The 16,377-nt window shown below is 40.6% G+C and overlaps 1 protein-coding gene across 4 annotated transcripts in view; it reads right to left on the reverse strand.

The window, feature by feature from the left end:
• map7d1a (MAP7 domain containing 1a) overlaps positions 1 to 13,416 on the reverse strand; it is a 48,976-nt gene extending 35,560 nt beyond the window's left edge. For 3 of the 4 annotated variants that reach the window (XM_039807083.1, XM_039807082.1, XM_039807076.1), the window contains exon 1: positions 5,755 to 6,167. In XM_039807083.1, the coding sequence (XP_039663017.1) occupies positions 5,755 to 5,824 (70 nt within the window). In that variant the 5' untranslated portion in view covers positions 5,825 to 6,167. Of the gene's footprint in view, positions 1 to 5,754; positions 6,168 to 13,381 lie in introns of those variants that run through there. The other variant, XM_039807084.1, reaches the window with a different exon arrangement.
• Positions 13,417 to 16,377: the final 2,961 nt, after the last annotated feature.

The following is a 16,377-nucleotide window of genomic DNA, read 5'->3' on the forward strand; positions in this document are numbered from 1 at the left end:
TGTATGCCACAATTGAGCAGATGCCTTCCAAATAGCACATGTGTAGATTTCATGGGATTCTCATGCTTTTAAAGAGAAGGGGATGCTTCTTTGGCATTCAATCAATCACTTTCTTACTACCCAGCTGCTGCAGCTGTGCAACATCTTGGAACAAACTTAGGCCTAGATTCTAGCCTGTTTCTTTGTGTATTGTTGTTTTTATATTTCATGGTTTTAATGCATTATGTAAAGCACATTCAATTGTCTTTGTGCATTGAGTGTGCTAAATAAGCTTGTCTTGCCTTGCCTTGCCTTTCCATGGTCCAATAATTTGAAAAATCTCTGTCTTTCTGGTTTCATTCTGTTATGGTGCAGTCAATGTGTTGGTCATAAATGCTGTCTGTGTTCGTCTTTGAAGCAACCTGCCCATTTTAATTATTACATTGTTCATTATTGGGAAATATGCTCATTCGCTTGCTTGCTGAGTTAGATGAGAAGCCAGATAGCTTAGCTTGGCATAAAGAGTGGAAACAGGCAGTAACAGCTAGCTTGGCTCTGTCTAAAGGTAACGGAATCTGCCAACCAGCACCTCTAAAGCTCACTAACACCTTGTATTTTATATCAGTATAATATAATATCCCACTATTCTTTTAATCACATTTATGCAAGTTGAACTGGGTAGTTAATAAGTTTTGCACCAAACAATTCTCCTGTACTACTTTTAACACACCTACAGGTCGCCTAATAATTCTGTGCTCTGCTTCCAGCTCTAAGTCATTTGGTTCAAAGTAATCATAGGTGGTCCTTGACAAGTCACAGCTCTTTGAATGATCAACTGTATTATATATCAAATGGTCTCATTACAAGGTAAAGACCAAAGGAGCTGAAGACCGGTCATACATCATAAATTCATTAAGCCAGACACGTTCTTGCGGCAAAATGTGAAGTGTCTTTGGTCCATTTTTGAGGCTCATCTATCAAAACTGTAGCCCCCAGTCAATTAAAATGTGACTAATAACGCGCATAATGGGGCTATGGAAAGTGAGTGAATGACTATAATCATCACAATGCACAAGGCATAGAAAAGATGAGCTTGTAGCAGTCAATTATCAACATTTGTAATGTTATTTACAAGGCAAGATTATTTTTTGGGCTTTTTTCATACCCAGGCCACTGCGGTAAGGACTGAGCCTTATATGGGATGCACACTCAACCAGGTGAGCTTCCAGGGCACCCCACAGGGCAAGACCATACAAACATTCTTTGTTGTATTTGAGCTACCTTGCGTTTTAGTTGGTTAAAGGTGGTTCAAGGGTAGGCAAGTTCAGCTCTAATCCTACCTTAATCCACCGTATTTGTGTTGTTTCCTAATAGAGGATGGGGATAGGAGGTCCACAATTAAAAGTCCTCACACATTATTTCAAAAGGTTTTGTCTGTCATCAACATTCACAAAAATAAACATGAACTGCACATACTGACCGCTTTCAGTAGCCATTTCCTGGTAGAATACTGCAGAGGCTAAGAGTCTGCACACTGCTGGTTAATGGGAAGGCTTTCTACATCAGTTGCCTTTTGAGAGTGCTGGGTTAAAGATCTACCTCTATTACCTCATGAGAGGTCAGTGTCTGGGCGGTGTGATTTACACCATCTGGGTGCTACAGAGTGGACCGACACTGACGTGATGCCTCCTCTATGTGGGGGAGTTGAAATAAGGATAAAGCAGTTCAATCAGTTTTTTTTTTCACCTTTTTCACATTACAGCATGTCTCACCTTGTGCGTTTGTGTTCACTTTATAGCTTTAGTCTTCTCTCATTTGGATTTTCTCATTTCTTGGGACCGGACTACCTGGCACTAACTGGAAAGTATGATTCTGCCATGATTTTTGTACACAGACACAAACATGTACATACGAAAAGCTTGCAAATACATGGATAATCCATTAAGAGAGAATGGCATTGTTAGCACAGGGGTAATATGAGCATTATTGCCTATTAAGAGCCACCTTGAGTATTTAAGAAAGTGATGAGATTTCTTGGCTCCGTAATCCAATTTTCTTATTTTAAATGAAACAGTGACTATGCAGTTTAAGTGCCAACGTCCAGCTTGAAACTGAAAGGGTTTGCATCCATACTGGGTGGCCAGTATATAATGGCAGCCATAACACGGTCATGCTGTGCTGTTCAAAATGCATGGACTATATCTATAAAAAAATAAATAAAATAAAATAAAAAGAGTATGAATCCAACACTCTTCAAACTAATATGATGTGAACACCTCAAGCACCCTAAAGCTGCAACTCAACTCTTCAACCCCAGTAAGTGTTTCATTTTAAATCTAATAAGCTGGAGTGCAATGGAGCCAAAACAACTGCAAATGTCTCACTGTCTAAAAACTGCACTCTAGTTTCAAAAGCAGACCTCAATGCCACAGTACTGGCATGACTTCAGTTGGTTCTTTGTGACTCAGATGTTTCTGTTCTTTTCCCTTCTCTCTCCAAACTTCATTGGGACAGGGCTGTGTCCCTTCTATAAAATGTGCAGAATGTGGGCTGTCAACATATCTGAACATGTAAGAAATGGGAAGCCCCCAGTCTCCTACACCAACAACACTGCCTGAGGTAACTTCAGAGGAATAATCAATGAATCTATGCACCCCTAAAAAAAAGGTTCTATCTTGTTAAAAGAGTGTGGTAAAGAATTATGATAATCAGTTTGCTACTTCAATCCTTTCAGCCATAATAATAGTAATATAAATGAGATTAAAAACAGCAGACACAGCAGGATAAATGTAATGGGTGCCATTACTTTCTCCCTCTGAAATAGAAAAATTCAATATTTAAATTCAGTGCATAAATGACTTCAGCTTCAAATTTCCTAGCCCAAAGAACAGCATGTTGCTTGACCTATACAGTAAGACTATAGAGTTACAGTAGTGTGCAACATTATTGCACTCCCAAAAATACACAGATGTAAATTACTCTGCTCATAATCACAAAAGATTCAATCATGACTTGTATAGTTCTACACAAATAAAGATGTATCTTTAGTTGATACATTTCAAACGTAAGTGGTTTCATACGTGGCTAACCTGTCCAAGTCAAATATATCTCCAGCAAAACGTGAAAACGTCTCATTATAACACACACTCACCACTGCATTGCTCACAACTAATCCTGAGCAAAAACAATGTCGGTTAGTGCTGTTATCAGGCTCCATTATTAGGCAGTGAATCTAGAAGGGCACATGGGACGCTGCCCACTGTTAATTTACAAAGACACTAAAGCAGCCCTCTCTCCAAAAATGGGGAGGCTCTCGCACGTATCCCCCCGATTACATAACATCTCCTGCGGCTGAAGATGTGTAGCTGACTGATCCTGTTCATTACAGTACAAGCTTGACAGCCAAAGCTGGTGGATTGTCCCATATTACACAATAGACAAGGACTACACTATGATCTGTTTCCCTGTCAGCCTGCTGATACTATCTATCCTTAATATGGCTGTGGTGAAGCAGCTTGTCGTTTTTGCTTAAAACAAAGTTTGCATAATGACTCATAACTAAAGTATCACCTCAGTCTCTTCTACACTATACAACCTACAACCTGCTCCTCCTGTAAGAAGTTTAGAAGAATGAGCATTGTAATTACCCTAAGGTGTTTCTGTGAATAAGCTAGAAAAGGCAAATCTTTAAAAAAAAAAAAAAAAAAAAAAAAAAAAAAAAAAAGGAAAATAAAAGTTTAAATTCATCTCAGTTGGTCACAGCTTAGCTGTTCAGGTACGGTGATTAGAGAGGACGACCAAAAAGAGCAGACTGTCAAAGGGTGGCAGAACGGAGAGCACAGAGAGAAGAAAGCCTGCATAAAGAAAAGAGGGATTAGAAGATCTTCTCCATAAATCCTGACAGCAGATTTTCACAATGCTGGGCCAGGCTTTCAACAGCTCCAGTCCAAGGGCTAGTTGTCAAGCGGGACAAATCAAGTGAGATTTCTTTAGTGCCTGTATTTCAACAAAAGGAGAAGACTTTTCCAATTGTCCTACTGCTTCCAGGTGTTTACATATCTTGATCACAGCTGTTTTACATGGGCACAACACATTCTTGAGAGCCGATGTGGCAAGAAAACATGTCTTTTATCAATTTTTTTTAAATTGATGAACATACTCTTCCTTCCTCTTTGTGAGAGAGCGGTATCATAAAAGGTAAACATCTTCCTTTAGAGCAAGATTATGAGATTGATTCAGAACTTGAAGAAAAACACATGATCACAGAGTGAGCTGGAGGCAAATGTCGCACTTTGAGCTGGAGTAATGCACAAGGAGTGTTGGAGCTCTGATGACCACGGACCGCTGATCATTCTCAGTAAGCATGGGAAGCATAACAGTCTGGCTGACATACTGTACACATCACATGAAGCAAGAGGCCTGATGTCAGGGCTTCTGCCATGACTCATATCACATATGATGACAGCCCCTTCCAACTCTATGGTCATACATACATTAGGATATTGAGAACATGGCTGTTTAAAGACACTCCAGTCTACTGGTCAAGATTCCCACAAACAGGGTGAGGCGCATCTCTCCCCCTGCTTGATGCAGAGCCAAAACAAGCCAACCTCCCTCCATGAAGCCCCCTGTCAGGAGGAAGGAAGTTTTCTGTTGTCAGAAGGAGGAGGTCACATTGTGTGTCCCCTTCTATTTCCAGAAGCAGGCAACATGTCAACACACAATGCTTTGGCATGGAGATTCAAACTTTGAACCAATGTTGGGTAGCTTGCAAGAACAACGTCAAGATTGGCAGGTTTCCAACATGGGGTATTCAATTTTGTCTCAAACTAAGACTTTTTTTATAACTGAATGGAGAAGTCATGACCTGATTGGCCTTGAACTGGACGATCACATGATCACATATTTGTAATTGCACTGTATAAAAGCAGTAACTAAGCTGGATATGGCTGGAGTGTGAGGGAAACTATTTATCCTGCACTTTGGCCGGCTGAGGCTCTCATTTAAATTGTTGATTTGATTTCAGGAGTTCGTGATGCATCTCTGCAGCATAACTGCACCTGTGCATACAACAACTATTCACTGCATTTGGAAAACATCCTCTGGTAGAGCAGCAGCAAAGATGAGATAGGAAGGGATCTCAGACTGCTTATGACTGCATCATGTTAGTAGTGAGCTAAACATAACATACGGAGGGGGATGGGGTGGTAGGCTACTAGTCAGATTACCTCATCTAGCGCAAATTGTGTTGTTATAACCCTGATAGCTGAGCTCTGTGCGAAAGAAAAGGCAACATATTATTTTAAGAGAGCCATGGCAACATACCATTTATGAGACATCCATCAGCAGTCAGCTAGTGGCCATACCGGTGTTTTGTTTTCATCATCAAAAGGGTCTGCAAATTGGTAAATCATCTTTTACTGTCCCTTCAGATTAAAACCGGGTTTGAGGGTTTAGGTGTTAATCTTGCGGACAACAACGAGGTTGCGTTAGCTTTATGAATTGTGGACTGTCTGCATCCGCACCTCTTAATGGATTATCCATTATTCATCAGAAAAATTCCTTCCCGACCACGCTCTCTATTGCTTTACCTTAACTGCAACGGTGTTTCTCAACCACTATAAATGAGCAAGGCATCTCTAAAGTTAACACTAGCAAGACCGCGTTTTAAATTATTTTGTTACAACGTGACAAAGGAAATGAATGACAAAACACTTTTTTTAAACAAGACAGATTCAACTCTAAATTAGACTTAACTACAGAATAAAGACTTACATGTTGCTCCTGGCAGAGTATTGTCCTCCATTTCGGCGGCAATACCCTCGCTTTCTGTTCTTTTGTTCATTCAAACATGCGAGTTTGGGCTCTTCCTCTCACACCGGCAGTCCTCTCATTCCTCAGGCAGAATAAAGGGGGGAAACTTGGTGGAGTCACTCCAGTTGCACCCTATGTCCTGAACGAAAAGGGCAGGAAACCCTCCTGAAAGCGTCCGGACAGACCAGAGCAACAAACGAAAAACCCCACTAAACACCAGCCAGTACCTGCCTGTCGATGGAGGCACCGGTGCCTGCGACTTCTCCTCAGGGAAGTTACATAAAGAGGTATCGCGGGGAATTTGGGAGAAAGAGAGCAGGGGAGGAGGAGTGAGAGAAGTTTCTCACTCTCCGACACACCACAGCTGATGTTCTGCTCTTGCGTATTGTCCCTCACGCGTTCTCCGATCGGACTGTACCATTACCAAGAGGGGGGTGCGGCAGATACAGATACCTATAGTAGCCTATGTGTCCTAACGCTTGCTAGATTAAACATAATGGAAGACAGATACAGGAACGCATACATCTTAAAATGCCTATATTATAATCATATGGCAGACTTTATTGATATTTAAGCTAATGTATTTATGTATAGAAAATAGCTGCCCCCCTCTATTTTGATTGGGTTTATCCATCCACAAAACTACAATGCTCTCAGAGTCAGTATAGTTCACGCTCAAACATGCCTTTGCTTTGACCAGCATGCTTGCTTTGTTTTCTCTCTTTCACGCTTTAACATCAGATTAAATTCCAGTATGAGTACAGATTAGTAGGTCTATCTATCAATATGACAAACTATTGTATTTAAATAACATGAGACGATGTAACCTTTCACTGCAGTCAACAATATACATAGCCTAAGTATACCAGTATTTCACTTATTTTTGTTGGGGGAATAATACAGTAAAATATGTCATTTACTGTACAATTTATTGCACAACTCCTCTGCATTTTTTATAATTTTAAATCCGTAATATTGATGTTCATCCAACTCAAGACTGTATGGCTGCAGCCTGGAGCGTCCCATGTCCCCGCCTCATCCAACTGCACATCCAACTCTAAGCACATGTGCGGGACAAAAACAGCATAAAAAGGAAAGGGAGAGGTAGTCCACACACTTATTTTTGCAACATGGTTCAACCTTTAAAGTATTCTGAATGAGGTTGCAGGTATTGCATCAACAACTTTGGGTGCATGTTATATTCAGTACAGATGACAGAAACCAGAAAAAAAAAAAAAATTAATCACCCTCAAATCTTTGGAGACACTTTAATAAGCACCCTTCTGGGTCATTTTCTAAGAAACCCAAGGTTTTCCTGCTTCTACAAAAATGATCTGAAAGTTTCAAATTGGATGCATTGTGTCAAGAGAAGAAGAAGAAGAAGAAAAGAAGAATGTACTAAAGGCATCCCTACTACATGCATACTTGCATTTCAAAGGTGTACTGTATGTCAACATGCTTTCACATTAAGTAAGGGTAGCTTTTTCACTGTCTACAACGGAAACTCAACCATATAGTAGTCTTGTCTACCACCTGTGGATCTCACGGAGCATCTGCTAAGGTGGGGGCTGGGCCAGGGGCTGATCGGCACACTTAAGAGGGGACACCCCGTCAAAAAGGACCACAGTGGGGCTCTTTTGTGCAGCTGTTCGTCGTGTTCCCCAAAACCCCCAAGAGCCACCTGTCACTGCAACTGGAAAATGGGGGATGTTGAAGGAGGTGGGGGTTGGGTGTGCATGCTGTAGAGTGTTGTGGTTTTACAGAATTAAAGCCGAATGAGTGACTGTTTAATGTGTCAATGTCTCAAAGTCTACTTGTACTGGTCATCACATTCTTCCTAATTGTCCTTGATGAATTCACACCATGACTCAAATAAATGCTTTTGTCAAAGATCCCAGTCCCTCTAAAGTTATTATAGTCTGTTAGATCTATCTGTAATTGAGTCACAGATAAGTATGGCATTTCATTTACTGAAAATAAAGAGCAATTAAGAGTTAATTTCCAATCCTTTCAAGTCAAGGAAAGTTTGAGGAGAGAGCAGGAAGCGTCTTTGTGCTAAGATGAATGACTTCACACCTCATCCAAAATTTAAGAATACACAAATGTTTTGTTTATTTACAGGAAATAGAAGCCATACTTCTTACACCACCTTTGCCTTTAGTTTCCCAAAGCCTCATGCTTAGACCGATTATTGAACCTTCATTAAAACTCTTTCATGTCATATTACAAACTCAGCTAATGCAACAATTCAACCATTCCTGTCATAAAAGGGACATAAGAGAAGAAATTGGAATATTTTGGACAAATTAGTAAATATTTTGTGGTATTTTATTGCTGGTGAAAGTAAACTAAATGCATCAGAAGTCATGGACATTAACTCTACTTTTCAAGTGCTCTGCAGATGCATGTTTTTAGATCTTTTGGGCTGCCTCTTAAGCCAACATATTGAAAACCCTCCAATTCTTTCATCCTTTCATTCTCATCTCTATACCCAGCGCTTGAGCCAACACATGCACACGAACACCTGTGCACACAAAAAGTATTTTGAATCAACAGCATTATGTCATATTAATGTTAGGGAGATTGTGGTCTCATATTATTACAGCAACGACTCAAGACATACTCAGTATTATGCTAAGTGTTAAGCTTTTTTTGAGAAATAAGAGTACGACAAGCTCTTAAAAACAGATAAACTAATTGGATGACTTTATTTTATATCTGAGCAGTCGTACTGATCTACCACGGGATATAAACTTTTAATTTATAAACTTTAATATTAAAATTAATTGAGAGTGGATATGACAACATTTTCTAACGTAACATATTTTCAACAAAAAAAAACTACATCTATAATTAAAATGGGTTTCTGAGTTTCCTAATATTTTATATCTTACGAGAAAAAGGTAGCCTTGCCTTTTTTGGAGATGTGACAGTGTTCCAAATAAACGACTGCTATTCGAGCTTGCACACTAGACAGTGTAGCCCAGGTGCCTGAGCCAGCAGTCTGATAGGTAAATTAAAGGGCTCAGGATAAAAGCATACCTCAAAGTCAGGAGGCATGTGTCCATTTATCACACATCACTGTACCGTGCTGTGCTAATGAGCCATTCAAAGGAAGGTGGATGCAAATAGGGGAAAATAATGCAGTTACCCTTTATCTGCATTTTAGATGTGCTGAAATGTTGCATGTCTTTTTAATGTTCTGCAAACCAAAACGGTACATGATGAACATACACATAAGTGCATTCTAGCATCTTTATCGGTCTTTCTACTTTCATAGCCCTCTCTTCATGTATTGCCTTGAATAAATGGCAAGTTCAGTAAGCAACCTGTGAACCTGTATCATCTCCATTTGTGAACTACTTGTGTGACCTCACTGCACACAGGAAGTGGAGGAAGCCCTCCTCCTCTATCTATCCCTCAGTGCTCAAGAAAGGACTTGTTTTTGGGGCTGCAGCTGCAGTCCTCACTTAAACACCACCCCACACACACACACACACACACACACACACACACACACACACACACACACACACACACACACACACACACACACACACACACACACACACACACACACACACACACACACACACACACACACACACACACACACACGCTCCTTATTAAACTGCCACTGATCGCCGTAAGCAGTTCATGCCTTGAAAAAGGCAGTTAACAGAGAACACTGGGAATAAGAGAGTTAACACAAATCATTGCTACTAAGAGGATGTGATTGCATCAGTAAATACACATCCTGAAAACAAGAGGAACCAACTAGAGAGATAAGAGAGCAAAGGAAAAAAAAATCTCAAAGGAAAAGGAAGAGGGAGTTTAGATCCAGTAACAGACTCTATGGAGCAACTGTCTGCAAAGAACTGAGAGCTGCCGATGAAGGCTTATCTGTGTAAAGATAGTATTCTGAAGTCTCTCTTTCTTTGCACCTCTTGTGAATACTGTGCTGTTTGTGTGAAGCCCAGGTTTTCCAGGATTGGAAAGAGCACTACAATATCCTGCAACTGAATGCTAACATGCTCACAATAAGAATGCTGACATGCTGAGGTAATGACTGTCATGTTAACCATCCTAGTTTAGTTTAAAGTTATTGCAACACATGAAAGGCTATACCAAAAGGCAACCTCATGGCGGCACAACAGAAAGTCAGGGGAAGTCAGTAGGCTCCATCCTCTGAGGACCTCAAAGGTTGGACAAAATTCCATGACAATCCATCCAATAGTTAGAATAAAAGCCTACGTATTGTAAGAAAGCAGTTACGGAGCCCCTGAAAAATCACAGTGGAACTGTTTTTCTGATATTCTTCTCTAAGTTTTGCATTTCTCAAATCCATAGAGAAAGGCCTACGTGGCTTAACAATGCGTTCTTTGCTCATGTTAATAGGAGCAGTAAAGAGTAGTAACGTTTAACTATATCCACAGCCACAGCTTCACCCACAACAGCCAGAAAGCGATATAATGTCGGAGCTTGGCTTTTACGGAAGTAGAAGTTTCGGGAAAAAAATCTGACCATGACCCTTCAGGGGCTCCATAAATATTTGCTCATTTTAGAAAGTACTCAAAAAAGCACCCAAGAGTTATCGCTGTCCCATCACCTACAAAAACATTTTTGCATAAGAACGAGCTCCTATCATTTCATTCCAAGGAACATGGTCACCACCAGCACCGCTAGTGAGTCTAGAGGTCAGCTACTGTGAATGGCAAGGGTAACCCTCAGCCTGGTAATGAAAGAACAATAGCAGGAATGTTCAGAATGTCCCCAGAGAACATAGACCCAGCCTATGTTATAGACTACTGAATACACTAGCTCTGCCTTTAGCAAATGATAGCACTGAAGCAGGAGGGGTGGCGTAGCATCAGGGAAGGGTGGATACGAGGCTAACAATGAGGCGTTTGCTGCTAAAATATGTTTGTTTGCACTTGCTTAATCTTTTCTAGCTAAGATATTTAGCAAAGACAGTTTTTGCACATAAAACATTTCAGTCACGGCGTCTGTTACGTTTACAGTTGCTGGTTCAGTTTGCTGTCAAGGCTTCAGAAAGTGTCTTGACTCAGGAGGGTCAAAGGTCACCTGCACCTGCAGGGGCTGTAGATTCAGATAATTTATGATCATGTTGTCTTTTGTTTCCTGTACTGTGACTTAATCAGACATGTCATACTGGAAAAAATGTGTGTAAGCACAGACAGAAAGGTAGGGAGAGATAGTGTGGGAGTGTTCCCTGTTTCTTTGTGTTTCTCTCTGGGGTGCTGGGAGAAAAAACAGCACTGTTTAGTCAGAATAATACAAATTTAGGTTGCCTCTCATTGTGGACTAGAAATTTGACTTGAGTTGGGAGGTCTTGATTTATTTCAGAGCCTTGTAATTTGCATGTTCTATTGTAGATAGACCGCTGAATGTTGAGACTTGCAGCTTCATTGTATCAAGGCCGAACTAAAGCCGCTTTCCGACCGGAAGGATTTTTGCAGTTCCTAGAACCCTTTTTTTCTCCTATTCTGACTGGACCAATTTGGAGATTATTAAGTTCCTCTGGCCACAGTTCCTGTAACTCTTTCAGCTCCTACTTCAGGGCAGGGTCGTTTCTCTTTTCCCTTTTCCGCATAGTGGTGGTTAGATGGCTGTGATTATAATAACAAAAGGTCAGTTCCTATGGCCACTTGGCCAGTGTGAATGCAAATGAGAAAACCGGTTTTGGGGGAGAGTAGTTAGTAGAACTGTTTAGAAGTGGGCTGTTCCTATAACTACGTTCCTGTAACTACTTGGTCGGAAAGAGACTTTAAGCTAGAATTCTATTTGAAGTCCTGGGTTTGAATCTTACAAAGTATCTCTCCTTGTTGGATCTATCAAAATACTTCAGTCAAAAAAAAGGGGTACTCCAGCAGTTTTGTACTGCACCGCCAAAATACTGGTTGACGCAGAGACAGATTAAAAAAATAATAGTCAAAACTGAAACAGCAGTTGTTAGGATATCCTGACTTTTAATCCTTAGTATGCTCCAGCCCCCTAAAAACACTGGATCCTATGTTTTTCCATAATGCAACCATAATGACATCATCAGGGTTCCTTTTCAAACTTTGAAGAGCTCCCACCAGAGGAGGAGGAGACACAATTGTTTTCGTAGTACTACCAGTGACACGTACACTGACCCTTATGTGTAAAAACGGTGGAGTTCCCCTTTGAAAGAAACACCAGTGTCAATAGTGTTTTTTTCTTAATTAGTGCAATTAAAAAAAAAGTGGTGTGTTCTAAATCACTCCTTTGATTTTTTATTTTTTCTGAAATTTCCTAAAATTCTGGCATCGGGTACAGGACATACAATCTTCTCTCTAAGGGAACTCACAAATCCAAAACTGCCAACTAAACAGCAGCAAGCATTTGTCCAAGGTCAACCAATGAAAAACATAACTCAGTCTTTGTTCGTGGATTTGTCAAGTCTATTTTTAATGTAAACTACTTTAAACTGTTCTCCATATGGCATACTAACACAGAAGTTAATTAACACAGCCCACCACTGCTCATAAACGCCTCTTGCATTGATCTTCCTTGAACAGTTTTTCCTGGCCTCTCTAACAACAAGTGGCTTTACCAGGGGCTTATTTCGCCATCTTCCATGAGGAATGTGATTCCGCAGCAGTATGTCTCAAACAGCAGAGAGCCTGGCAGACCATGACGTAATGGCCTAAAACGTGCTATCAGTTAGAAGCAGGGCCAAAACACGTGGAGATGGCTCCTCTCTCCGCTCACCCCTGGGGCCCCTCTCTATTCTCCTTTTCCTCATCTCTCTCCCTCACCCCCAGCCCTTCCACCTCCCTTCTGCTCCACCGCACTCTCTGTTTATGAGTGCATGAATCGCTCCAGTTCACTATACCCAGCCCACTACCAATCCCACAACTGCTTCAATAATAGAAGTCCCCCCTCCCTGTGCTTTCATTTCCATGACAACCCACAATGAGGAGAGAGAGAGAGAGAGAGAGAGAGAGAGAGAGAGAGAGAGAGAGACGGAGGAAAATAGCAGAGGCAGAAAAAAAAAACTTGAATGAGAGGGTGGGAGTGCCTTTCCTTGACCCCTGGTTCCATTTGCAAGGAGGGAAACTTACACTACAACAGCCTGCGTTTCAGTGGGGTTAAACTCGCCAATCAAGAGAGCAGCAGTACTGCTCAGTCAACATGCAAGGTGCCTCTTGAGCAAGCAAGTTAACTTAATTTTGCAGTGCTTTTCAAAATAGAAGTTACAAAGTGCTTTCCAGAATGAATAAAGTAAATAGAGAAAAAAAGAGACAGAAAAGAAAACAACATCAAGACAAGGTCTAAAGCTGAGTGAGGGTGTATTAAGGCAGCTAAATGCTAATGTCAGTGTGCTAACATGCTCAAAATAAAAATGCAAACGTGCTGATATTCAGCAGATATAATTTTTGTTCATGTACTATACTGTGTTAGTTTAGCATGGTAGCATGCTAACAATTGATAATTAGCACTAAAAACAAAGTTCAGCCGAAGCTGATGGGATGCCATTCATTTTGCAGTTATTTTCTCATAAACCAAAGAATTGAACAAATTAAAATTTTAACCTACTCACCAACGAAATCCCAGTTCACCCTGAGGGGGACAGTACATCACCTGAGAACCATGAATGTCTGCATCAAACTTTGAGCGAATCCCTTAAGTATATGTTCAGATATTTCACTGGATAAGGGAAAAGTTTGACCTGCTCGTTGTGCTCAAGGAAAGTCAGGGGACTGCCATAGTCAGTAGGAGTCATCATCTGGGCACCATGATAGATATCTATTCATAATATCTTGGAAATTCATTCAATAGTTGAGATATTTCACTAAAAAAACAGAAATGTCTACCTCATGGTGGCAGTCAGGGGTTTACCAAAGTCTGCAATTTTAATCCTCTGGGGACCAGGAATGTCTGCTCAAACTTTCATGGCAATCCATCCAATAGCTGTTGAAATAGTTTCATCTGGATCAAATTGCAAACTGATCAACATTGCCATCCCAGTTTATAGCTGCTAAGGAGACAAAGACAAACCACAGGAAGTAAAGTTATGTAAAGCAGTACTTTCTACTTTCAAAACAGATGGGTGCAAATTCATTAATTTCCTTTTAACCTTTGAAATGTCTCATAAATACTAAAAGGTCACAAGTTCAGTCCTCTGCGATAGAAATCATTGATTCACTGTCATATGGATGGGTGGCCGTCAGAGAGACACAAACACAACAGAGATAAACAAAGGGTGAAAGGTCTCGAGGTCAAGCACCAGTGAAGCTTTGTCTCACACTCACACTCACACACACACACACACACACACACACACACAAGATTAGTTGTTTTAATTCAACTCCCTGGGTTAAAGCCAGGATTAATTCTATATGCCTCAGCACTGGTGAGGGAATATTTCGGTCTAGCTGTAACCATCAATGCTGTCCATCCATTGTGTCAGTGCTGGTTTGGCCTGTTCTAATTCTAGCTGCTACTTATAGACTATTCTTTTCCAAAACGGGCCTGAGTGGAACAGAAGTAATAACATGACACTATTGGCTTCCAGTTGATTGTAAGATTATTTTATGATTTTATGATTCCGCCGTCCTTCTGAGGGAGGCAAATACTGCAGCAGCAATTAACAGTTTCACGCAATGTGTGGCAAAATATTTCCTAAAACAAATCTGTGAATGCCATTTACTGTATTCTAAACCAACACTGACAAGTCTCAAGTTTCTGTGAGGTAATCCAAGACTAAATCATACTATTTATATACATAAAAAAATTCCAACACAGTATCAACATTCAGGGGAGTGACAGCAATGCATAGAATGTGGTCATTATCTGCTGCCATGTGATCATGTTGCACACTGTAAAAAAAACAACTGTATGGTGGGGGAAAGAGGTGTACCAATTTACCAAGGAAATAATGCAGAGAGTGGCCCTGACTGGATATGTGTGTGTGAACGTAGTAAACGTGTGCGATCACCTGCAGGCATGTAAGCATGTGAGTGCACACTTTATACACAGACCTCAGTAATAGAAGCACAGCAGCCAGCTTGTTAGTGAGCTCTGTTGTTAAACTGGTAATTAACAAGCTCTTGAAGTGGTGGTGCTCTCAGGACCGATGGCAGGATTTACTCTTCAGAACAAAACTAAAAGTCTGATTCATGCTGCAACCCCACTGCTGCATTTTTAATCAAGCAAAGTAAGAAATGGTCGAATTTAGCTCTCCCCGTGCACGTTTGCACAAGTTGAGTCCAGGACAGTGGGGAGACCTGTCCTATGGGAGCTGGCAAGGAAGAGGGTGAGCTCAGTAATCCCCGAGGTTCTGGGCCTCCCAGTGTGGCGTCCTCAATCCCCCCATGGCCATGCCAAAATCCCCTTGACAGCAGTCCTCATTATTTGCCTATCAGTGGCTTAGCCTCACCCCAGACAGAACTGAGATAGAGGGATTTACTGTAGAGAAGGAAGAACATAGAAATACTTAAAACAATACAAACACAAAATCCTTATATCCCAGTTCATCTGAAATGTTGGAAACTAGAGAATTTGACCAGAAAGGAAAAATCTATCATGATAAGGACAAGATGATAAAAGAGAGTTTTAGGATCAAATTTATGGGATTATTTTTTTGTCTTTAATTCCAAGCAAAACTTCTCAAGTATCAAACAAAAAACACCATCTTATTCATCACTAAATTCACTTCTGAGAACATTTTAGGTGAGAAATGACAAAAGTTGAGTTTCAGTCTGTATGATAAATTAACAGTTGTACATAAAGTGGTAACATGCTATGACATGTTATGTAGACTAATGGGGAGACACCAACATTTATAATTTGAATTGCTAATTTCTATCTCCCTGGGCATATACAGAGCACTACAATAATATAGAAATGATAATCCCACATAACACTAATAGGAACACATAGGACACACTAGTGCATATGCCTACTTATTTTTTTTTATTTAAACTGACTTAAACGTATACACTAATAATAGTAGGGATCGCGCGTTCCACTCTTTTAAATAAGTAAGGGGTGTTTGAGCTAAACCATAAACAATAAAATTAAAGCCCAATTAGCTTTATTTTTCAATATTATTTCAATAGTAGCATTATGAGGTTTTCTTCTCAGGGGAGATTGTTTTAATACAAAGTGGTTATGTGCTTTTTATTTCTAATTTTTTCTTATTTCTATAGCTGTTATTTTGGAGCCCTGCAGGTAGCCTCTGTGGTGGGAGTGTTGAGCAATAACAGGAAGAACGCATCGTCTCAAACTGTTAACGTTTTCTGTGCTTGTGAACTTGCGGGTTCATTCTTCCCATAGATATGAACACATTCTGCCAAGAACAACCAGCAAGAACGTTCTCCCCAAAAACACAAGTCCGTTCTTTGCATTCTTGAGATTGAGAAACACCCATAGTTTCTCGCGTGGACGGGTCTTACAGGGGTGCGTCCCCATTGGCTTATGAGTTTTTGGAATATTTTAAAGTGACAGCTCAGTGCCTGCCTGCCCGCCCGCAAAATTACGAATCCCACTATGGCCACGCCAAGACCCGCCCTACGAGGCAGCTCGATTGGTTGG

This window comes from Perca fluviatilis, chromosome 7 (assembly GCF_010015445.1).
Source record: "Perca fluviatilis chromosome 7, GENO_Pfluv_1.0, whole genome shotgun sequence".
NCBI lineage: Eukaryota > Metazoa > Chordata > Actinopteri > Perciformes > Percidae > Perca > Perca fluviatilis.